This window comes from Dreissena polymorpha, chromosome 10 (assembly GCF_020536995.1).
Source record: "Dreissena polymorpha isolate Duluth1 chromosome 10, UMN_Dpol_1.0, whole genome shotgun sequence".
NCBI classification, from domain to species: Eukaryota; Metazoa; Mollusca; class Bivalvia; order Myida; family Dreissenidae; genus Dreissena; species Dreissena polymorpha.
The window spans coordinates 42027897-42053374 of record NC_068364.1 but is presented as its reverse complement, the minus strand read 5'-3'; the positions used below and the strand labels follow the sequence as shown (position 1 = coordinate 42053374).

At 36.1% G+C, this 25478-nt stretch overlaps 2 protein-coding genes across 6 annotated transcripts in view; both read right to left on the bottom strand.

Moving 5' to 3' along the window:
• LOC127847816 (zinc finger protein 479-like) overlaps positions 1-11211 on the bottom strand; it is a 123324-nt gene extending 112113 nt beyond the window's left edge. For all 5 annotated transcript variants that reach the window (XM_052380011.1, XM_052380010.1, XM_052380009.1 and 2 more), the window contains exon 1: positions 11079-11211. The gene's annotated coding sequence lies outside the window, so the exon portion shown is untranslated. The remainder of the gene's footprint in view (positions 1-11078) is intronic.
• Positions 11212-15044: 3833 nt separating this feature from the next.
• LOC127849074 (uncharacterized) lies at positions 15045-23978 on the bottom strand. Its single transcript, XM_052381797.1, has 4 exons — positions 23968-23978; positions 17385-20728; positions 15438-15637; positions 15045-15080 (listed from the first exon to the last, which is right to left on the bottom strand). Exons 1-4 carry the CDS (start codon positions 23976-23978, stop codon positions 15045-15047), a joined length of 3591 nt encoding a protein of 1196 aa, XP_052237757.1.
• Between the last annotated feature and the right edge of the window lie 1500 nt (positions 23979-25478).

The following is a 25478-nucleotide window of genomic DNA, read 5'->3' as shown; positions in this document are numbered from 1 at the left end:
GGTATATGGTAGTATACCATGAGCAAACAATGACCAACAGTGATTTTTTTACAAATTATGCATGTATATTTCAAACAAAATTTAATTATGAAGATTGCAGAATATCTTAATAATAAGACAGCTTTAAGTGTAAAGAACTCTTAGAAGCAAGCTTTACAAATTTCTGTAACAGGTTACTTTAATTTTGTTTTTTTAATGTTTGGACTCCTTTCAATTTTTAGACTCGTACATTTGCAAGTCATTGAGTCCCAGGACTCGTTTATGGCAGTTTGTAAAAAAATCACTGGACCAATTATAACTTTAGCGTAAATTATGCATGGTTTCCCTCGATCGTTCTTAGGCTTTTGATTACACTACATGTAAGAGTGATCACTTACAGGAAAATATTTGTTAATCTATCAGCTTTATGTTTTTATATTTCTTAACTATTATTAATTCCCACTTCTTTGTGCTTTCTTGTTTTAATTTCTTACTTGATTTCATGTTGTTGTTTTTTCATTTCTTTACTTTGTGTGTGTATGCATGCCCTATTTTCTATATAAATAATGTGTTAAATAATAGAGCCTCATATCCACAAACAAATATTGAATATGTTTAATAAACATTTGAATTTATGTACAAAGTATTTTTTTCTTTATTGCCCTTAAAAATCAATTTATCAAAGCATTTCAAACCTCTCAAACATTTCATTCACTTTTCTAAACAGTAAAAGTTACATTGTGCATTTTTAGGAAAAAAAAAAAACTTATTAAAATGCAAACCTTAACCCAATATTTGTCAATTGATACTGAACATGCCATTCATGCGCTTGCAACGATAATACGGTCATATGAATGTGTACTAATAAAACAAGGGCTGTTTGTAAAACATGCATGCCCCCCATATGGGCTGTCCGTTGTAGTGGCAGCCATTGTGTGAATACGATTTTTGTCACTGTGACCTTGACCTTTGACCTAGTGACCTGAAAATCAATAGGGGTCATCTGCGGGTCACGATCAATGTACCTATGAAGTGTCATGATCCTAGGCAAAAGGGTTCTTGAGTTATCATCTGAAAATCATTTTACTATTTCGGGTCACCGTGACCTTGACCTTTGACCTTGTGACCTCAAAATCAATAGGGGTAATCTGCAAGTCATGATCAATCTACACATGTACCTATGAAGTTTCATGATCCTAGGCGTATGCGTTCTTGAGTTATCATCCGAAAACCATTTTACTATTTCGGGTCACCGTGACCTTGACCTTTGACCTTGTGACCTCAAAATCAATAGGGGTCATCTGCCAGTCATGATCAATCTACCCATGAAGTTTCATGATCCTAGGCATATTCGTTCTTGAGTTATCATCCGGAAACCATTTTACTGTTTCGGGTCACCGTGACCTTGATCTTTGACCTAGTGACCTCAAAATCAATAGGGGTCATCTGCAAGTCATGATCAATCTACCCATGAAGTTTCATGATCCTAGGCGTATGCGTTCTTGAGTAATCATTTAAAAACCATTTTACTATTTCTGGTCACCGTGACCTTGACCTTTGACCTAGTGACCTCAAAATCAATAGGGGTCATCTGCGAGTCATGATCAATGTACCTATGAAGTTTCATGATCCTAGGCCCAAGCGTTCTTGAGTTATCGTCTGACAACCACATGGTGGACGGACCGACCGACCGACATGAGCAAAGCAATATACCCCCTCTTCTTCGAAGGGGGGCATAAAAATACACTAGTATACATTATGCAATATCAACTGCTTGCATAAGATCGGATCGTTAGATACCACGAAAAAACAATTTGTGCAGTGCCAGTGAAACCTTTTCTTTTGCTGTCATGGACAATTCTCAACTTCCGCCCAAACGGTTGGTTATTGAGTTTCGGCTAAAACATGATATTGGTGCTGAAAGTAGTCCCACTTACTCAAAAAAATGAAATTGTAGATACAGCATTTCCTTGGTGTTATTTTTAAAGCTCAAGGTATCCCCTACTCAAATCAAGTTGAATTTTATTTGATCATGCATGCATTATTTTTTTATCTAACATTTTCATCCTATGGTATAATACAAGTTACAGACACTACACTAGTCATATAACATGCAAGAAAAACATAGCAGAACTTCAAAACTTCAGATATTTTCACTTTAACATCAACTACAGGTTATAAACTGTTGAAATAAAGCAAAAAACCAAAAGTGATTACTATCTTAACAAAAAAAATCAAAGAATTAATCAGGTATCAGACCAAAAGAGAACCAAGCAAGAAACTTTTCTATAACTTTTATTATAGACCCACAAGATAGCTAATTAGGCATTTGTCTGATACCAGGAAGTATATTTAAACAAAATAAATTGAAACGATTGGTTTGAAAAAGCATAAGTTTTCATAAAAGGTAGAATTGCATGCTCATAGGTTTGGTTACAGACACTACCAAAATATATGATTCCAAAAACAGTTGCAGAATGGCATAAAGCATTAAAAAATGCACTATAAAAGCAAGTTTACATAAAAACAGTGACTTGAACATTATATCAAATGATTTTTGATCTGTTAGAATTTTAGTTAAAACACATTTTTTGTGTACATGATCTGAGTTGGTTACAGACGCTTCCTGTCTAAAGGCATAACTTACTCAAGTAAACACGTTCAACGAATGCATAAGGAATGGTTTTAATTGTCGGAACAAAGTCAATTCTCTGCTCGCTAATGCATTGATTTTCTCTTTGTAGGTAGGTTATTCCATTGATTGCTAAAAGAAGGTGGTAACTATTGAGTTGATAATTGCATTTAATATTCACAGTTGTATTCTTGTTGCGTCGGCATTCAAAACAATGTTTTCCAGTAAAATTATGGACCAAATCGGCAGAGTGACATTCACACATGTTAATCCCTTTTCTCAAAACACCCCAGACAGCAGTCTACACAATAGGTCAGTAGACAAGGTTTGCGTGTTTTCATAACGTCAAACACTTAAAATCCAGTTCCGCCCAGATGTCTTCTTTAATCAGTTTACAGTACAAAAAGTGTTAAAATAATTACTCTACTAAAATACCGTAACGATAAAGATTCGGCGTGTTCGATTTGAAATGATTTTAGAGGAAATATCAACTTATTCGCGATATAATTTCGTTAAAAAATACTAAAGAAACTTTTAACCGAAATCAACAAAATTCAATGTTCTCTGCGCTACAAAGTTTGTATTATAAAAATCAATACACGCACGCTTTGCAGGAGTATACATTGTACCTTGACCTTGTACATTGCAGCATAATTTTCGCGCGCTTTTGTCAGGAAATATACATGATGACTGTATATTGGAAGCATTTGTAAATGTTGTGTTAACAATTAAAAATTGTAGTGTGTTTCGGATTACTAATTATTATTCTCATTTGGAAATTTTACGGAACATTTATTCTTGTGTCATATGTGTTATGATTTAAATATTAATTTGTCAAATGTATTATATTAATTCATATTGTAGACGTACCTGTGAATAAAAAACATAATTTTTATACGTATTAATTTTCTATACAATTATCTTTTTTATACATGTACTACAGTATTTAAACAATTATTTACAACAATGTTTTTATTTTTTGGCATGCCCAGTAGCACACTGCTAACGCGGCGTTGCGCGCCGGTCACTGATAAGAACGGAAAGTGTCTGCATTTACCGACTAGCCTAAAGTAATACACGCCGCAGGAATTAGCGAACGCGGCTGACGCCGAGCGTTTTATCGAGTTCACCTCGCTCTTTCACGCCGCGTGAACACTCGCTAGCAGAAAAAAAACCTCGGAGGGAGCGCGTTTTTGGGGGAAAACGCATGGAGTGTACTGTATAATCTAGAATTTCATTATGCAGCAATAAGCATTACCAAATAATGTGCGGAAAACTTTCCAAACATTTCAGTGTAAAAAAAATGTAATTTTGCAAGCAGCAAATCAGTGATGTATTTATAACCCTTTGTTACTCTAGCTATCAAGATAAACACAGAGAAGTTTGAGCCTTAAGAAATGTTTGCCCTGAATTTGAATTTGCGAAGTCCACTTCAATAATATCTCTGGATCTTGTGCGCTATAAACAAGATGACATCTATTGATTCCTGTAAACAGTCATCTCTTCCAGGCCAAATTTGCTTAACTTTCAAAATAAATGTATTTCAATCTGATTTCTATTCCAAAGCACACACTAAAATGTCCTTTGATTCCATTCTTTTGCTCTAGCCTAGCAGCTACGAAGGCATCATAGTTGTATTTTAGCTTCTCATATTTTCGTTTGTTCTCAAAATGCTTAACCTTCATGCAGCCAAACCTAGTCTTATTTTATCTTGTCTTTTTTGCTTGATTTATCTTTGCTTCCTGAAACAAGAACGGAAACAAAATTCATTTTCCTTTTTTTCAAAGTTTTTGCTACTAATTAAAGTATAAGAATGTAAATTTCAATACATGTAGTGTAAACTATACAGTGTGCATGTTTTTATTGATCCATTCATAAGCAAAGGAAATGATTAAATGCAGCCATTTGGATCAAAGTAAAAAACAGAAGTTACTTCAGGCATGGTTAAAACTCATCACTTTAGCTTTAAAAATGATTTTATATGCTCTTTGATAGCATGAACAATAATAAGTTAAATGTGTAGGCATTGTAGAGTCTGTAACCATATGACCATCAAAACAAACTGTTTGATATTGTGTCTGATCTCAGTAAATTCTCAAATGGTTTTGTTTGGATTTACTGTTCTCGTGATATTTAATGCAAAAAAACTATGTTTTCAATTGCATATTCTAGGAGATAATTGAAAAAAAAGGCCAGTTTATAGAAAGCTACACTATGAAGACAATTTATTTACATTATTATGATAAATATTTCAAATTTCAGACAGAAAATGTCTAAATAATGCACCTTCGACATCAGCAATGTAATACAAAATACAATTTTGTTTAATTTTACTCACATATAACAAAAAAGGTTTAAGGCTTACAGAAGGAAGTTAGTGGTTACAGACACTGTAACGAATTTTAGCGTAGCATAATCAAAATGGTAGACACAGACCTGAGTCATTACAAGAGGTTTATTCTTGTGTTCTCTCCATGTTAAAGGGTTGTATCATTGTAAAGAACACAGGCATATTTAGATAAATCATTTTAGAAAAAGAAAATCAGGTTATATTGTTCCTAAATAAATTGTTTATAAAATAATTCCACAAGAATGCTTACAATATTTCATCCCAAGAGGTCTTGCATTACCTTTTTTTGCGCATTAATCTATTGCACAATGTATGATGTAACATTCCAACATAAAAGATGGAACTTTCTCATGAGTAAAACAAAATATTTATGAGAAATAGAACAGGGATTTTTTGCCTTCATTTTTTACACATTTTTGTAGTGTCTGTAACTTTTTCTAAGTAGTATTTTTTCAATAATGATAATATTTTAGCAAGGCAAATTTCAGCCAACTTAGACATGACATGAATACACATTAGCAAATGTAGTATTTATACTTTTGCATGGAAAAGCTTCTAAACTATTGCCACATAAAACTTTCAATGGTTACAGACACTACAGAATTTTAAATAAAAAGATTTACTAATGAACTATCATTATTGCTAAAACCCCGGCTTATCTAGTAGTTTGAATGGGTTTTGTACTTATCCTAATACTTAACTGAATTTTTTATGTTAATACAAGTTTAATTTACTGAAATTTTGTACCAATAATTGGAGTATAACAATAAGTATATGTTTGAATTTTAGTGTTGAAACAAAATCCCTGCTGGTAGTATTTTACTTATTAAATCCATAATATTTTACCTATTTCATTAATTCAAGCAGCAAATCATACCGGATACAAGTCTGTGTAACATTACACCAATGTTTGCATCATTTGTTGCTGATATCAAGAGCATTTCTCATTTAAATCAATAGATTTTTTCAAGTGAAACTGCATAACGCTAAAAAAGGCCATTTTTAGAGCATATTTCAAGGTACATGTATATCTCAAGAACGTGTAGCACTAGCCTCTTGAAATTTTCAGGAAAGTAAGATGGGTGTATGCCAGTGTAGTGGACCTTTAGAATTAATTCCTATCTTGTATATTTTTTCTTAGCCATGGATATAACATAAAAAAATGCAAATCAGCACCAATACCGTGTTTTAGCCGTTTATGTACACGTATTTAGCATTTCTTCACATAAGACAGGCAAATTGGTGTTGATGGTAACATTTATTGTCAAGATGTATTGGGATTATTGAAATTGATTTTATAGACATATGTGAGAGATAAACGTGTAACAATGAACTTGGTCTAATCAAGAACTCTGACAGTGTTTTTTTTGCTTTTTTTTTGTTACAGCCTGTGGCATTTGGATTGGGAAAATTAGTGCGATAAACCATGAAATTGGGGAAATGAGCGCGATAAACCATGAAATTGGGAAACATTATAAATATGATAAATTGCTAAGTTCATGTTTGACAGCATTTTTATATTATAAAGTGTTGCTTTCATGTCTTCTTACAACGTTTAGTTAATATCCTTCCACATGCATATTAAACTTGCAATAATCTATAGATTTTTCAATATACATGTACCATTATGATTTAATCATAATCTCTTTAAGAGTATGAATTTAATTCAGGATGTTTTTTAAAGTAAAATATGATATGGTGAAAACATTAATAAATATTAACAAACACGCTTTTGTGTTCTTGCTGTGTTAATGTTGTATTAAATCAGTGCCTTCCCCAGGAATTTTTTCAGGCGCCCCGGGGCCGATCGGGGTGGGTTCGGGAGGGGTGTCCCCTCCGTACGTTGATTTTTTATTTATTTAACGTGTCAATTCACGTTCTGTGGTGCGTTATAACTCAAAGAAAAACAGCGTCAAAAGACGTCATTTGGTGCGCTATGACTCTTAAAAAAATCCCCCAGTAATTTAAAAATATATTTTTTTTATATTGTTTAATTGTTTTAAAACTTTTCCGCACAGATAGTAAAATCCCGCCTCGAACGATTCCCCAATACATCCGTTTCAACCCGACTCTATTCCTGTATACTTACTATTTTCAAGTTTCTATTTATTACCCGATAATCCCGTTTATTCCGTTGTTATCAATCTCTTTCTAGTAAATATTTACGATAAAAGCTTTCAGTTATTTCTTTAACACAAACCTTGCCATTTTTTAAGTGACTATTTATAGATTTGATGAAATATTGCCTCTGAATATGCCTCTGAATATGCGTCAATCCCCTGACCTGTTGTGTGCTTGTTAAAACGCTCAATACACGCCATTTGTATGCAATAGACGCGACGTTGTACATGCTGCATAATTTTCGCGCTCTTTTTAATTGAGAAAAAGATTCGACACAAAATAAATTTGCACTGCTAATTTGAAGCAAAAATATTTAACGTTGCGGTAACATTTACATTCGGGAATGGGTTTCGGATTACAAATTTAATTATTCCCATTTGAGATTTCAACAAATATTAACCGTTGCGTTATAAATTCAACGATAATTTGTTTAAACACTTTACGAGTCGAATAAATGTTTTGACGGAATAATGCATGAAATTCACGTTGTCCACGAGGATCACGGCCGGTTGCCATCATCAGCCTTCTAACTATCGATTATCGGACGAAACATTTACAAGTGTGCGTAATTAATTCAACGAAAATTTGTTAAAGCGCATAACGTGTCGAATAAATGTCAGAAAAACGAGGTGAATCAGTTCTATAAATGGACATGTTGAAATATACATGTACTGGAATTAAATAAATTGTTATCACATAATTGTAACCGGGAGTCATTTGCACAACTTACTCGCTATAATAATTAATTGTTTACCACTTGCAATTAATTTCTCGTATTAATTATGAGTCATAGGTAACACTTGTTTACAGTAAAAAGGTGTGATGATGATGCCCGAAACCGTCTTTAATGTTCTGTACTGTACTAATTACCGGTTTTATATTGCTCAAATGGTACAACTTCTTGCTAATCAAGCTGCGATAAACTCTTACTTCATGCCCGACGTCAATCAAAAATAATGGTCGATAGTTAACCCCGCCCTCATAAGCATTCGCGTAACCGATTGGACGATGAACTTGACAGTTTGACGACTGGAAAGTTACCAGATACATCCTTGTCAGCATTTAAATGACCGTGTAATGTGGCTAGAATAATCGATACGCGCGTCATGCTATTCTCTTATCAGTGGATTATCCATTACCCCATGTGGTGTTTATGGCGATTACTTGTGAAAGTAGGTACCGAGTGCTCTTTTAAAACAGGAAATATTGATACACTGATAGGGAAACCTTGATTTTTTTGGACAATCTCCACTTCCTTTTACTGAAGAATACACTGATCGGAAAATTTCAAGCGCCCCGGGGACTCTGATTTCGAAATTCAAGCGCCCCGGCAAGGGGCGCTTAAATGGCCTGGGGAAGACCCTGTAAATGGAGCTAAAATAATACATTTCATTTGTTTACCTTTTAATATCTTGAACAATTGACATCCCCAGTTCAATGCTATTTCACCAAACTATACAGCGTGACAAACATAATAAAGCATACAGGGACTACCTTAGGCCTTAAAAATAGGGAGAAGTGACTTCTCCTTTTTTCCGAAACAGGGAGAAGTTTGGACAATCAGGGAGACGTTTGTGCGAACAATATCAAAAACAAAACATGTTCATTTCACAACTATTATTATCTCTATCATTAACTCTGTTTATTTGTAAAGAACAACAATAAATTCTCATTGAAATATACTTCATCATGACACATTTAAGTCATTTAACTCGTAAAAGATATGTACCAGTAGCATCTTTTCATCACATTTATCGTCATTATATTACCATCATCCCTATTGTGGTTTTGTAACAAAACACAATCTTAATGCATAGAACATCTACATGTAGTATATCTATTACTGTTTATCCGAATACTATACATGTCCGAAATATGTACACTTAAGAATGCCTTACCTGTTAACTTTAATAATCCAAATTGTCCTTGTTGTTATCTGGTTTAACAAACCTTATCAAATGTTTGTCAAATCCAGTTTATGCTTTCTCCATTATTTAATCACCATTACTTGTAATTTGAATCGCCAGCTTTGAATTGAACGCGGGTTGAATGTAACAATAAGTCCGCCATTTGCAATGTTGATGGTCATGACGCAGCAATTTAATTCTACTCGGATAATTTTTATCTAATCGAGGAAATGTGTTTTCTAAATGTTTATGACTTATGTGTAGTATTATGACTTGTTAGTATAAAAAATGAACAGTGATTCCAGTTTATATAAGACGGGTGTTTAATATTCGTAATTATCGGTGGATTAACAAACTGACAAAACTCGCTGGACTTAATAGTGGATCTACGTAATTAATAGACCTTTGATCAATTTTGTTTCCTTTAATTATTTTTGCCGACTTTCTTTAACCGTGCCGTCTGCGAAAAATACTGCAATTATCGGATGGTCAATCAATTATCACGTTATCATTAGACAACTTACGGCACGCGCGAAGAGGCACGTGTGTGTTGTTATAGCAACCAATATGAAGAGACTGCTTTGTCACGGTCAATTAACGATCCGTGCGGGGGGTAAATTGTGTAATTGTTAGATAAACAACAAGCAATAAACTTGCTAATCGCCTGCGGGCGGTAGCACGCATTGGTAATAATATTCGGGCGGCTTGATTTTTGCTTTTCCGGTCTTGTTTACTAAAAAAAATCGGGCGACTTGATCTTCGCTTTTCTGGGCTCGTAGGGCGATATAACGGGCGTTAGAGCGAAATTATCGCCCGTAGTCGCCCGTAGGGTAGTCCCTGGCATAATATGCATATGAATCTGAATATACACAGATCCACTAACATATAAATCAAATCATGTTTGTCTCTTTCCATTTTCGAACGGTTCTCGTCTTAAATGCTTTAACTTTGTGAACTCCAATTTCCCAACACAGATTTCCATGACGCACATTCACTGTGAACATTTCTAAATAATATTTGTTGTTGTTCATCTCAAACATAGTATTTTGCGTTAATTGACACACACATTAAATTATCTCCTAATAACCATGTGATATCCGCTGTTAATTTTAGTGTTAATCATTTTCGCTGCTCATCGAAAACTTCTCGTCTGCTTGCCACCATCTTGGACGTGTGTAAAAACAGGCGTTTAACAATCGGGATAAATTGACTATCGTCGGTATCCTCCGCAATATAGAGAGAGATGTGTGGATAGCAACGTAAAATCGTATTCGGCTACATTCGCGAACATTGGTAAGTCAGTTGTCATTTGGCGAAGACTCGACAAGCTCGATCGGCACTCGTTCAACGAAATTAACGCTTAATGACATTGTAATCTTATTGGCAATTGGGAAAATTTGGTCATTTTTTGGGAAATTTTGGTCAGATTTTTGGGAAAAAACGTCATTTTTTGCAATTGGGAAGCAGCCGAATATCGGCGGTAATTTTGGGCAAAAAAAATCACTGTCTGAGCTGTACGTATGTACTCATAAAAGCTCAGAGCATTTAAGAACAACTACCGAGAATTCGCGAAATTAAATGGGCCTGTATTGAAGCTATATAACATGTAATGGTATATAATAGTCGTGATATTTTAATCAATATAAACTAATAATTGTAAAAAAATAGGTATTTTAGAACTTTTCGTTTGTTGTCATTCGTGGTTGACAGTCTCTAAAATAAATATAGTAATATTTAGCTAAAAAAACTTCAGGGTACAGTATATATAGTATTGACATACCTGTTATGTTTAAATTGCAATTAATTTTATGAAACAAGAAGAAAGAAATTCTGAGAACATCTTAATATGCTGTTATTAAAACTTGATAAAAATTAAAATATAATACAAATAACTATAACTAGAAAACAGATATTCTTAATTACTAAATTCTAAACAAACAGCAGAAGAAAACGAAAAATATATGGATGTGAATTGTCCAGGGAGCAGGGGCGAGTTGTGTAGGGGTGAATTGTCTTCTGAGGTGAATTGTCTTGAGGGTGAGTTCTCTCGCATCCTTTAAATCGTAACATATAAATAACAAAGGCTGACCTTTTGAAATAAATTCATTCCTCGCTGATTTGTTTCATGAAGTTACGATGTGTTCATCAATAAATAAATATATTTAATAATAATTGCCCGAGTTTGAAGCGTTTACATTTCACCGGAAGCGATATTTCCAAATGGGTCAATACGGTCACCTTTCAAAACGGTAGCAGCGTGCAGTCTGGTTCCCTCGATAAAAGTAAGATAAAACGATCTCATAATTAAGCTTTCATAAAATTAAATGTAAAAGCATCAGCTGGTACCAAATGTCATTGAATGAATCTGCAATGACATATCTTTGCTCTAACTTAAATTTAAATTAAACTAACTAAAAGGCCGCACCAAAAAGTCTACATACGTGAACCAAAAAGGCCTCATGATATACCAGAAATGCTTTACAACTTTTTTAATCATCATTGAATAGTTATGTTGAATATAATTATCATATATATTAAACAGTCATATTAATTCTGGTTTTAACTTTTTAGCTCGACTATTTTATATGAAATATAATTTTATATAGTGGAGCCATCCTACTCACCCCGGCGTCGGCGTTTCAGTTGGAATTTTACAGTTTGCGTACCACCCCAAACATTTCCTATGTCCCTTGACATATTGCTTTTATATTTTGTTCTTTACCAACATGATTCCAACCTGCAAACAAGAGCAGACAACTGTATCAAACATTTTATAAGACTTATGGCCCCTTTTCACTTAGATTTTCTATGTTAAAGTTTGCGTACCACCCCAAATATTTCCTTTGTCCCTAAACAAATTACTTTTATATTTTGCATACTTCTTTACCAACATGACCCCAATATATAAATAAGAGCATACAACTGTATCAAGCATTTTGTAGGAATTATGGCCCGTTTTTCACTTAGAATATGCATATTATAGATATATCTATGTTAAAGTTTGCGTACCACCTCAAATATTTCCTATGTCCCTTGACATGATATTGCTTTTATTTGTTGCATACTTCTATACCAACATGACCCCAACCTATAAACAAGAGCAGGCAACTGTATCAAGCATTTTGTAATAACTATGGCCCTTTTTTCACTTAGATTCAATTTTGCGATCAACCTCAAATATTGTCTATGTCCCTTGACATATTGCTTTCATATTTTGCATACTTCTTAACCATCATGACTCCAATCTATAAACAGGAGCAGATAACTTTATCAAGCATTTTGTAAGAATTATGGTCCTTTTTTTACTTAGAAAATGCATACTATTGATATATATATGTTAAAGTTCGCGTACCACCTCAAATATTGTATATGACCCTTGACATATTGCTTTAATATTTTGCATACTTCTTTACCATCATGACCCCAAACCTAAAAACAAGAGCAGACAACTGTTATCATTTTGTAAGAATTATGGCCCGTTTTTTACTTTGATTTTGTAGTAAAAGTTTGCGTACCACCTCAAATATTTTTTATGTCCCTTGACATATTGCTTTTATCTTTTGCATACTTCTTAACCAACATGACCCCAACCTATAAACAAGAGCAGGAAACTGAATAAAACATTTTGATAGAATTATGACCCCTTTTATACTTAGATAATTGAACATTTGATGAAGTTTTGTGTTTTGGTCCATTTTACTCCTAAAGTATCATAGCTATTGCTTTTTAGACTTGGAAAACTCGATAACTATCATAAGTGGACGGTGCAGGGAAAGTTGCATAACTCTGGTTGGCTTTTTAACGGAATTATGGCCCTTTTTGTCTTAGTAACTTTGAAAATTTTGTTAAATTTTGTGTTTACACCCACTTTACTTCCAAAGTATCAAGGTTATTGCTTTCAAACTTCAAATACTTTGTTACTATTATGATGTTACCGTACTTAGCAAGTTGAATTTGACCTTGATCTTTGGATGACACTGACTCTCAAGATCAAATTAATAAATTTTACTTAAATTGCCAAAACTTATTTATTTATGATCACATTTGATTCATACTTTGACAAAACAACACTTACCTGACATATCACAATGGACTCCATCCAAACCATCCCCCACGCCCCACCCAAGAATCCCCCCCCCCAAATTTTTTTTTAAATTTGTTTACTTATTTTTGAAAGATCATCTATTAAATGACCACACACACACATTGTATCTCCTGTCCATGATGGCGCACGTTATACTGTCAAACACTCAAATAGTCGAGCGCGCTGTCTTCTGGCAGCTCTTGTTTATTAATCTACTCAAAAGCCGTTTATTTTATAATCAAAGTCGGCAAAATTATCGCCAATTATCGTGTATGAATTGTTCGTTAGTCACAATATTTTTCGTTGAATAATTAATATTAATTAAAAAACCGTTAATTTTGTAATCAAATTCGCTACACTTATCGCCATTTATCAAGAAGGAATTATCTGTTTAAGAAAATGATATTTTTCTCTGAACTTTCTGTTTGCATCTAAAAGTGCAACAAATGAGTAATGAAGGTGTTGTGAACTTACGTGGCGGCCAAATATGTATAAGATCCAGAATTTTACCATACCATACCATACCATACCATATTCTTTATTGCATAAAACATATACAATGTATATAGCAAACAATATAGAGAACAAATATACAGTGGGTAAGACATACAATTAACAACAACGGTAAACAAGAGCATAGTTAGTACATGTACAATCAATGATGCGTAGAATGGTATTAACAATTGTTTTAATTTGTTTTTAATCGCTCTGCAGTGTTCTGATCTGATTATTCAGGCGCAACTTTTGATTCTGAATTTATAAGTGCGATAAATTTATTTACCGTAGGTCATCGGCAAAACAAGATTAATCATTATTGAAAATTTACTTGGCGTTTGAAATATAGTGTTTTTGAATCGTGTAAATTCTCCGTATTTATTCACGAGTGTTAATTAATTGTGTGTTGACATTGCGTGAGTGTTGTGGTATGGCCTCCTATCTTTTTGTAGGATGCGGACAGCAGGTGCGGCCACGCCAGCATGCAGTAGAGTGCGACTGGTGCAACCGATGGCAACATCGCAAATATGGCACATGTAAGTAAATTAATTATATAAGAAGACGAAGAACGTTTTATTCAAATCCGATATAACACATATCTATAATGCGTTAGGTCAAAATGACCCATGAGCATTGTTATAATCGTATAACACAGTCAATGTCGTCAAAAAGTCATCATAAAGCAACATACACAATATAATGTATATAAAACGTTTTTCTTAATGACTATGTAAAACAATAAAATAAAATAAATAAGAATACGCATATGTATAAGTGACTTCTTTAAGAAAAATATTTAATAGATTTAACATATATAATTAAGTACATAATATATAATATGAGGATCTGTTTGTAGTTTGTTTAGTACATTATTATGACGAGGCTAGTCCTCTTAAACTATTTTTGCAATGTTTAAAATATAAAAAGTTGAAAGAATTTGCATGTACAAAAAAACTCGCTATACAGACACATCATCTCTCGAGATTGAGGTGCGTTTTAATCATAATTGCATTAAGTTTATTTCTCCTAATACTTCTTATTGAACACATTTTTATTTCTAGCAAAGAACGATAGAGCTCGCTACTATCGAACAACTGACAAGACTCCAGCAGGCCAACGGCACTTTCCACGTCGATCGCAAGCCGTTTTATCAACTGCTGTTTGTACACGCCTTAATTGCGACGTAAAGATTCCTTGAAGCAGATGGCCCTACTCTTCGTCATGATGTCACAAAAGAAAGACCGACTTTGTTACCGTATTTCACCACGTTTTAAATATTTAGATGTCTTCAAAAGACACCAAGAACTTGTGCTACCAAGGAAACAGACTCGAGAGTATTTCAATAAGCTTTAGGCTGCCACTTCAATTGAGTTAAAAATAGGTCTTAATTAAAACAACAACTGATGCATAAATTGGTCTGTAAACATAATTTATTTCCACGTTTTACTACAAATCAACAAAAGCTGTTGTATGTTTCTAGTCATTGTGCGCAGGGAAATGCTGTATTTGTTTCTGTTTGCAGAAACCAAAGTAGACGAAACTTAATAATGTGCATACAGAAGTTTATGACAAAACCCTTTTTATTTTAGATTTAATATTCTTTGCTATATGTGTATGCACTTTTATAAATCCAGAGACTATTGCTATTTTTGTATAAAACTTTTCGAACGTTGACGAAATAAACCGTTAATAATTATTTTTAAAAAGCCAATGAAAAGGGTATACCCTAGAAATGAAAAAGATTCAATTGAGAATATACCTTCCAATTTATTTATATTTAGAATTTATTACGTGCATCTATTAGCGTAGCTATACAATATGCGTTAAGTGTAGCAAACATGTAAATTATAAGTGTAAATATGAGTTTACCTTTTTGTACAGATTTGAACTAATTACGAATCTCAGCTGGGAGTAGACTGCGTCCTTTAGGGTGAACAGGTCACACGTGCCTGAGCCGGATCCGTTGCCCGAATACTTCAAGAACCAACAGGCATCATTGCAAAGTGCAGCGCATTCAAAGAATCCGGTGGCAGATCTGCTTGCCATTTCCACATACGGCATGTTTATCGCTTCAGAGATTTTCATGAATTGTGATATCTTTGATACCTTTGTAAAGGCACCATTAATGACTCTTAATTAATATCAACTAATCTTAATTTATCTTACCTTATTCATATTTAAAATTATACTAGCGTTTAGATTCTCTTTGAATAAAGTCTTGAAAACACGACCATTAAAACAGATAACGGTAAATATGACAAAACAGACACCACCAGCACTGTAAATGTATTGAAAACGCTTTTTTTGATCGGCTAAATTGCTTTGCAGAATATATGTGTCATTTATTATTTTTGACTAAGAAAGTTTGCTAGTCGTATTGAACATGGTTAATTAAGAAGCGCATTTGAGTGAAAATGGGTGGCGACGGTGGTTGTAATGTGGCGCATAAAAACGCATTAAAACGGCTATGCGCGATCTTTTTGTCAAAAACCGCTTAAAAGTTGAAGAAAAAAAATAATATGGTAAAAGTTCAGATAAAAAATATAAGAGATATAAGAACTTTAGAAAAGAAAGAGTTGTAGGAGTATTAAAGCGAATTTCGTTTGTTAGTCGTAAACCCAGACATGTATAACATACAAGTTCCGAAAACAGGTACCAGTGTTCGCTTTTACGCCTGTTAACTAGCCTGAGTAAGCAAATATTTTTCCATTTAACATGGTTGTGTTCAAGGGACGCAGTAAAAAGAAATGCTTCAATTTATGGTTCTTTTTTTACACGAAATAGACACATATACAAGTTATTGGTGACATTTGATAACAGTTCTGTGCTATTTTATGCTCCAGTTAGTCATTTTGAAGTTGAGATATCGGTTTTAAAATGATATCAATATAGAAAATATTTGTATTTCATGTTCAGAATAGCTATTAACATTTATTAGATGATTGGAAAGATACTTTGTAGTAAATGCAAGTCTCCCTTATTGAAACACACACATAAATGTATGTAACAAAATCCAAATATTGAGACTCGACCGAATCTGTCTTGCATGCAACTATGTTTAAGCCAGTTAATCATTTCCCACTCAAACGTAAAGTGAAAATGGCTATGTGCAAACAGCATAAAACCAGAACAGCTTGTGAGTAACTCACAGTCTGTTCAGGTTTTGCGCTGTTTGCTGCTCATCAGTATATAAGGGTTGGAAATGAAGCCTTAAAATATTGAATCTAGAAAGAAAGGTCTTTAATTAAATTGAATTTTCTAAGGGACTACAAATGCGTCAAAATACTATCTCAGTGGTAAAGGGGTAATTAGTTGAATTCCCCACGTTTTGATGTAGATGCATTCATACGACACAAGCATCAATATTACATGGTCATGGTGTAAGAGAGCGGATATTAATTCATAACACTATGATTTTTTGAAATTCAGGATGACAAACTTTGATTGTATACACCTGTTATTGTGTTGCTAACGCAGAAGCTAACTTCTTTTTCATTAATATTCATATTTCGCGTTGACGCAACAGCAGTACGGTTATTAGAAACGCAAAACAAATTGATTTAAAAAGAGAGCCATTGATGCCGAGATAAAATTGACGCCATATTAAATTCATTTGGGACATATCTATAATGAGTACGATACAGTTCTGTACTGCTAAAACCACCAACATCATCAGCTGAGAACCGCCTATCAACAAGTGTTTCGGCCCTTTAATCACAGGACACTCTCCAGGCGGCGGACCCGCAGTGTTGATCAGACACTACGTGTTGGTGGTAGGCTTCCAGCTCCTCTCCTCTCTCTTCATCCACAACCAACTGGATGCCCTTTCTGCTGCTAGGCTCAGTTTGCCCACTGCTCTCTTCCTGTCTGCTCCTTTGATGCCCAAGGCACTGAACATTTTCCACAGCGACTGTGCTGGGAATCCTCTAGTGTCGATTTCAACAGGGTAGAGCCACACTCGCCATCCTTTCTCTCTGCACTGTTCTTGCAGGTATGTATACGTGGCCTTTTTCCGTTCGAAGGCCTCTTCACAACGAGATTCCCAAGGGACTGTCAGTTCAACCATGATCAGACACTTATCTTTAGTGGACCACAACACAATGTCAGGCCTTAATGTTGTCTGGATAATGTTCGGGAACACAAGCTTTTGCTTCAAGTCAACAGACATTTCCCACTGATCAGATTCATCTAATACAGAACTGGTAGGCTGCAGTTTTTTAGGCGCCTTTTGTACTTCCTTCACGAACTGAATCATTTGGGGTTTCTGTCTGGACCTCTTCTTGGTCCTCTCGCGCTCCAACTTGTCAGCGAGTTCCTGAAGAACACTGTCGTGTCTCCACCTGTAGCGTCCTTGGGTGAGGGCTGTGGTACACGATGACAGAATATGTTCCATGGTTCCTGTCTTGTCACACAATTGGCACTTGGGGTGGTCCTGTAGACCCCATCTGTGCAGGTTTGAGGGTGACGGTAGCAGGTCATAGACTGATCTGAGCAGGAACGCTATCCTCAGTGGTTCGTAGCTCCAAATATCAGCCCAGGTCAGTTTTCTTTCTGTCGTTGTCCACTTCGTCCACGCACCCTGGGCACCCATAGCCACAGCTTTCGCTCTTCTGTCTTCTTCTTCTGCTGCTCTGACTTCATCTTGCACCATTCTCCTCCTTTCCATTTTTCCAGCAGAGCTCCATAATGTTATCTTGGAGCTGCCTAGCCCCTGTCTGCCTACAGCTGTGATGCCGACAATGTCTTTTTGCTGGAGTCTTTTCTCGGCCTGTTCGACTGCTTGGCTTGCTGACCACTTTCTCCCTGTCCTAGTTTCAATCCCAGCATTTCGGATTGAACTGTCCTGCGATTGCTTGAGCGTCACTACCAGTCGTGTCTTTGCAACTTTGAACTCCTCCACTAGTGATGATAGCGGGAGTTGTAGCTGGTTCGATCGCCCATACAATCCGATGCTGGTGAAGCTTGGTGGTATTCCCAGCCATCGGCGCAAGTGTCTGCTGATCATTCTCTCCAAGCATTCGACAGAGGATGTAGGTATTTCATATAGCATAAGGGGCCACATCAGTCTGGGGAGAAGTGCATTCTGGAAGAGCCATGCCTTGAACTTTCCTGGTAAAGCGGATTTGTCGATTTGTTTCAGCCCTTCCTGGAGCTGTGATCTGATGCGCTCTACGTTTGCTTTGTCACTAAGGCTCGAATCAAACCACTTGCCCAGGCACTTTATGGGACTGTCCATAATTGATGGTATGTCTTCCCCTTGGACTTGTAGGGTGAACCGTTTTGTGACTGATCCGCGCTTGATTACCAGACTTCTGGACTTCTTGGGTTTGAAATTCATTCTAGCCCAGGTGGCTGCCTCCTCCAATACCTTCAGTACCCATCTTGCTTGTATGTGTGTCTGTGTTGTCACTGTCAGATCGTCCATGAAGCCTCTGTTTGTTGGCAGGTGTAACCCTGTAGATGTCTTAGGCCCGCGGGTTTCTTTGTTTGCAGGGTTGATTATGAGGTTCATGCCCATCACAAACAGGACAACTGAGATGGTACACCCGGTCACTATTCCCTTCTCCAGTCTCTGCCAAGCTGTCATCTTCTCGCCAACCATAAAGCGCAGTTTCATTCCACTGAAGTACGCATTGATCATCCCTTGGATGTGTTCAGGGATATGGTAGTACTGGAGGGCTGATTCGATGAGCTTATGTGGAATAGATCCGTAGGCGTTTGCAAGGTCTAGCCATACTACAGTCAGGTCTGATTTGTTCACCTTTGCTTCTCTAATGAGCTGGCTGATTGCACTGGTATGCTCCACACACCCTGAGAAGCCTGGCACTCCACCTTTCTGAACTGTCGTATCAATGTACCCATTTGTGGTAAGGTAGGTTGTCAGTCTTCTGGCTAAGATGGCGAAGAATATCTTGCCTTCCACGTTTAGCAAAGATATTGTTCTGAACTGGCTGATGTGTTTGGAGTTCTTCTCCTTTGGAGTAAATATACCTTCGGCATGAAGCCACTCATCAGGTATTATCCCCTTCCTCCAGATCACCTTAAGTATGTTCCATAGTCTACGCAGCAGGAGAGGGCACATCTTGTAGACCTTGTATGGTATCTTGTTTGGTCCTGGGGCTGATCCCATTCTCGCTTTCCTCACAACTTCTTTCACCTCTAAGAGCGAGGGCTCTTTAATTTCCAGTGGGGATGTTGGGGGTGTCACAGGTTCTAGTCTTGGGCAATCCCCGAGTGGTATTAACCTGTCTGGATCTGAGTGAACCTGTCTGAGGTGTTCCTCGATGTCTGCCATGCTGGTTTCTAATTGGCATGACCTTTCTTTGTCCAGAAGTTGTTTGGAAAATTTGTATGGGTTAGATACAAACTCCGCTCTCTTTTGTGCCCTTCTTCTTCTCGCCGTTCTCGCATTCTCAGCCTTCCTTAAAGTCTGTAGCTCTCTCCTAAGAATGTCTCGTAGCTCCTGGAGGCCCAATCTCTCTTCTTGACTTGCCTTCTTGTATGCCTTGTTGAGGCTCTTCAGCTCTCCTCTAATCTGTTTCATGCGACTCTGTCTCCTGTTGGGTGTCTGCTGGGGCTTTGGTCGACTTGTTTTCTTGGTGCCAAATCGCTCCTTAGCCACCGTGTAGACTATAGTTGTCATGCACTTTAACTTCCTATCTACTGGTCCTTGCATGGTGGATGTCAGTATGGCATCTAGCTCCTTGTCTAAGTCGTTCCAGGCTCTTTTGTCTGTGGTTTTCGGCCAGTCAATTGGTTGGCGTTGTTCCACTGGGGCCTGATTGGCTTTGGGCTGCGGCAGGTCGTGTATTTGCTCAGTTAGTTCTTCTTCTCTTAGTAATTCCAGAAGCGGGTCCTCTTCATCCTTCATCTCGCCAGGTAGTGTCGAAGTAGCACTCCTTGTCTGGGCAGTGAGCTGTTCAGCAGCGGAGAGGTCCCCAGTACTATGGGTTGTGACCTGACTAGGATCCTCCTGCGTCTCACCAGGGATCAAACCTGCGCGCTGTTGCTGTTCAGTTCTCCGACCACACACAGTTCTGGCTTGGTGGATTCGTAGGCCTCTGAGGTTTTTGCAGACCTTGCCACACCTGCATCTAACAACTGTCGGTGTTCCAGTCAATGTCGTTTGAACTAGCTGTGTCGTTACCGTGAAATCCGTCCTATTGAGTATAACACATTAGGCGTTATCCTTTGTGCAAATAAATTATTAATTCACAGTCATTAAACACTTTGCGTCACACTTAAAAAATATAGTGTTTGATCGTATCTGCAAGTTAATTAGAAATAACATAGCCTAATAGATTTTCTAAGAAGACACAGTTTCCATTTATCATATTCAAAATAATAGCATATAGCTATTTGTTTTGTAATTATAATTTATGTGGTGCAAGTAATAATATTGATTGCCTTTCCATTTCAGCATGAATTTAAAACACTGAGAAGGAAAGAAGCATTCAAAACTTAGCTCTTAAATAATATATTTTGTCCTTTAGCCAACTATGGTATCATTCAAATGCAAGCCGCGGCTGTATGGGTAATTAGTAAATGGCACAAAATTAGTGCTATTTCATTACAAAAAACGGCAGCTGACTCAGTGAAATAAAGCCAGTGTCAGAAGGTTTAATAGATGGTGTGCAATGTAATTGCGATCTATCAAGTTGCATCTTTCAAAGCATGCTCTTGTAGTCAAATCTGATTACTCTCCGAGGTCTGTCTGTCTGTCTGTCTGTCTGTCTGTCTGTCTGTCTGTCTGTCTGTCTGTCTGTCTGTCTGTTCTGTCTGTCTGTCTGTCTGTCTGTCTGTCTGTCTGTCTGTCTGTCTGTCTGTCTGTCTGTCTGTATGTCTGTCTGTCCTCTACATAGTTTGCTCCAATCATAATCAGGGGTCCAAACTAGAAACGCTACAAAATTCACATGATTAATCATGGGCTAAGTGTGAAGTTCGGCTAACCCTCAGAACGGTTTAAACTCAAAATGCTTTGCATTGACCGATCCTAGGCTGTGAACCCAGTTTTAATCGTGCAATGTTTAAAAGTAGTTAAAAAATACTATAATTTCTCCTCTGGAGTTTCATTCTTTGCTATACTACATACATTACATATATTAATATAGCTAATACTTTAAAACATTTCTGAAATAACAAGTACGAGAGCTTTGATATTTGGTGTGCACATTTCTCACACAATAGATTGGGGTCCCGTACATATGAAATTTTGTACAAGCAATGCCGGGGGAAGGGGGTTAAACATATCCACGCCCTATTTGCTTCATGAGTGGCATATACTTATATAGTAAAAAACACAACTTATAATCTCGTATCGAATGAAATAAGATAATTAGTGTAAAAATCATATAATGGTCCTCTAAAAATTTTGTACGAAACATTCCCTTGGGTTTAAAACTGGCACTTTCACAGTGATCGCATTATATTTAGACAATTACACTCGGCGGAGCTGGGCCGGACGTCTATTACGGGCCCGCTGCCTTCATAACGGCCCAATGGCGAGTAGGCGACTAGGGCCGATTATAGACGTGCGACCAAGCTCTTCCGTGTGTTAACCTTTATATTACATGTCATCCTATTATGCTCATTCACTTAAATTAATTTCTGAACCAGTTTGTTTTCTGTACTTTCAATTTCATTCGATTACGATTTTTATTACTTATATCGTTTTACGTAATTTCTTTGTCGATACACACAGACACAACTCCCCGGATTACAGTGACACCAATTCGGACGTGATGGTTTATTTAACAGCAAATTATTAAACAAAAATAAAAAGCATCGAACGAGTCCAAAAGGTATTTCGAAATGTATATTTGTCATCCATACCGGGAAACGTCGCTAGGAATAAAATAGATCGAATTCGTAAATCGTATGTTTGGTCATAAAGCATTCGAAACGTTTCAAAAACAGTGTGGTTTAAATCAAATTTAGATAAAGGGATGGAAGAACAAATAACAGAAAAGTGTATCTTTGTAATTGTATAGTTATACGCATTGGATTGAAGTTGTCATTTAGGAGAGCGTGTCGTTTTCTATATGTTGTTCTTTGACTCACGTTAAACCTCAAATATCGTCATCAATCTAATCAACAGTACGGTGCCAGTCGCAATCGATATTCTTATTTTCTGTAGTGCGTGCTTCGTTTAATAATCATTATTTTCGATTTGTTCGTTAATTTGCGGCTTAGTCTTATTTATCATCGTTAGCTTAGAATGAATTTGGACTATGATTATTTGGTCCGCCTAATAAAAATAACGACCGGCTCGCGACATCTATGTATTATTATTTATAGTAACTCTATGTAATATTTAGACATATATATTAGTAATGTACAACTTATTAAGTATTATTCTCTGAACAACATGCTCCAGTCATTTATTAGCCGGTATTTAAAGTCATATAGTGGGCAAACGTTTGTTCAAAACATGCCCCGTTATACAAAACTGGTCATGCCCTTCAAACGGGCCGCTAGCTCAGTTTCTAGATCAGCTGGATTGCACAGCTGACGATCGCGGTTGATTCCGAGCTTGGTCATACCATTTTTGTAGGGATTTTTTCATGAATTCTACGGACATTTTCCCGTACCTCTGTGTGCATCGGTTGTTAATTACTCGCATATGTAAGTGAAATTGCAGTTTTCTTGCTGTCCCGGAAATTTCTAGTCATCACTGTAGTTAAATTTCTTTAAATTTCTACTTGTGTAAAATAAGACAAGAACCGTACTATTTGGCTTTTAATATCATAGAGTGGTCTTCTAACTTTGTACAGATCATGCCCTGAAAAAAGTGACCATTCCTCGAGGTGTAAGGGTGAAAAGTTGTTATCTTGAATAAAATCGCACAATAATTAAATACACTTCACAGAAACCATAAACCACACGGCTTTTATAGTTTTTGTGCGACATCAGATACAGGCCTTCAATAGATTGTTCAAGTATTACCAAAGTATTCTAAAGTCAGGTGAGCGATTTAAAGCCTTGCTTATATACATTACACTTTCCAAGTAATTAAGAATTCTTAGAGCGTTCATATAACTGAAAAACATCTTCTTCGATACAACAGTATTTTAATGAAATGTGTGTATGCATGTCTAATCATGGCCATTATAAGCGCTCAACAAGCAACACCAACATATTAAAGAAGCAATGTCAGAAATAGATAACGAAGGACGGTATGAATTCGATAAATTTTAGATATTGTCAATTTCCCCTGTTTTCGATATATGTGTCCTTTTTTCACCGACTTTATTTGATTGTAACAGTCCAGAGGGAAAACATAATTGACTGCACAGATATGTTTACAAAAATTGTTCTCAATAAATGATGCTTTATTACCATTTACATTGTTGCCTTTATCCAGACAGCCTTGATTGGTCACGATTGAAATCAACTATACCGTCCACGCATTGCCTTTTTCAGACTGTTTCATTAAGATTTTATAATTAGTGGTAGTTAACTTAAAATTGCCATAAATCGTCTGTTAGCTATGGGAATAAATGCCATTTATCATTCCCCCCAAGGGCATTCATATAGCCGTGGTGTTCGGGACCAATATTAATTTCGCTGTTTTAAATAAATAGTTATGTTGTGTGTTGTACAATATTATGAAATGGTTAATTTACAACCGTGATTTAAATATTATAAAACAATTTGCTTTTCTGATGTTTATTCAGATGGCACATGTTTATTAAAATTATCAAATGTGTCTTGAGAGAAAGAATTTTTAACCAGGTTTTCCGAAGGAAAAAACTGGTTATTAGATTGGCGAATGCGGGCGGGCTGGCTGGCTGGCTGGCGGGCTGGCTGGCTGGCTGGCGGGCTGGCGGGCTGGCGGAATAAGCTTGTCCGGGCCATAACTATGTCGTTCATTGTCAGATTTTAAAATCATTTGGCACATTTGTTCACCATCATTGGACGGTGTGTCGCGCGAAATAATTACGTCGATATCTCCAAGGTCAAGGTCACACTTTGAGTTCAAAGGTCAAAAATGGCCATAAATGAGCTTGTCCGAGCCATAACTATGTCGTTCATCGTCAGATTTTAAAATCATTTGGCACATTTGTTCACCATCATTGGACGGTGTGTCGCGCGAAATAATTACGTCGATATCTCCAAGATCAAGGTCACACTTTGAGTTCAAAGGTCAAAAATGGCCATAAATGAGCTTGTCCTGGCCATAACTATGTCATTCATTGTGAGATTTTAAAATCATTTGGCACATTTGTTCACCATCATGGGACGGTGTGTCCCACGAAAGAATCACGTCAATATCTCCAATGTCAAGGTAGCCACGACTAAAAATAGATTTAAAAAAAAAAAACTTACAAAGGGGGTTAATTTTTTTTGGTCATTTCAAAAGTTCAGTTTGAGTTTTCTCCCTTTATCAGATTTTTTTTTCACAATGAAAACCTGGTTTTGTGACAATTTTGTCCCTTGTAGAATATGTATCCCGATGTTGTAGAGAGAAAAATACACAAGTGCTGGAGAAAATATGTATTGTCTGATTTAACTGTGAAAATTATTTAATCGTAAAACCGCAAACACATACGCTCTATATACAAGCTCGTTTCATAAAAATGCATTGATTCCACAGCTACTCTGCGTAAATAAAAACGGAACAAACACAACTTAGATGAACTGCGAATATATTGAATTTATTAATTTTTTTGTCCTGTTTTAAAACGCCAATTTTATTCCGCCGGTCTTGTACCATAACGCGCTTTTTATACACTGTTGAAAATCTTTTAATGACGTACATTAAAGGGGCCTTTTCACGTTTTGGTTCATTGACAAGATTTAAAAAAAATGTTTCAGATTCGCAAATTTTCGTTGTAGTTATGATATTTGTGAGCAAACAGTAATACTGAACATTTATCATGATCTAAAATATCCATTATATGCATCTTT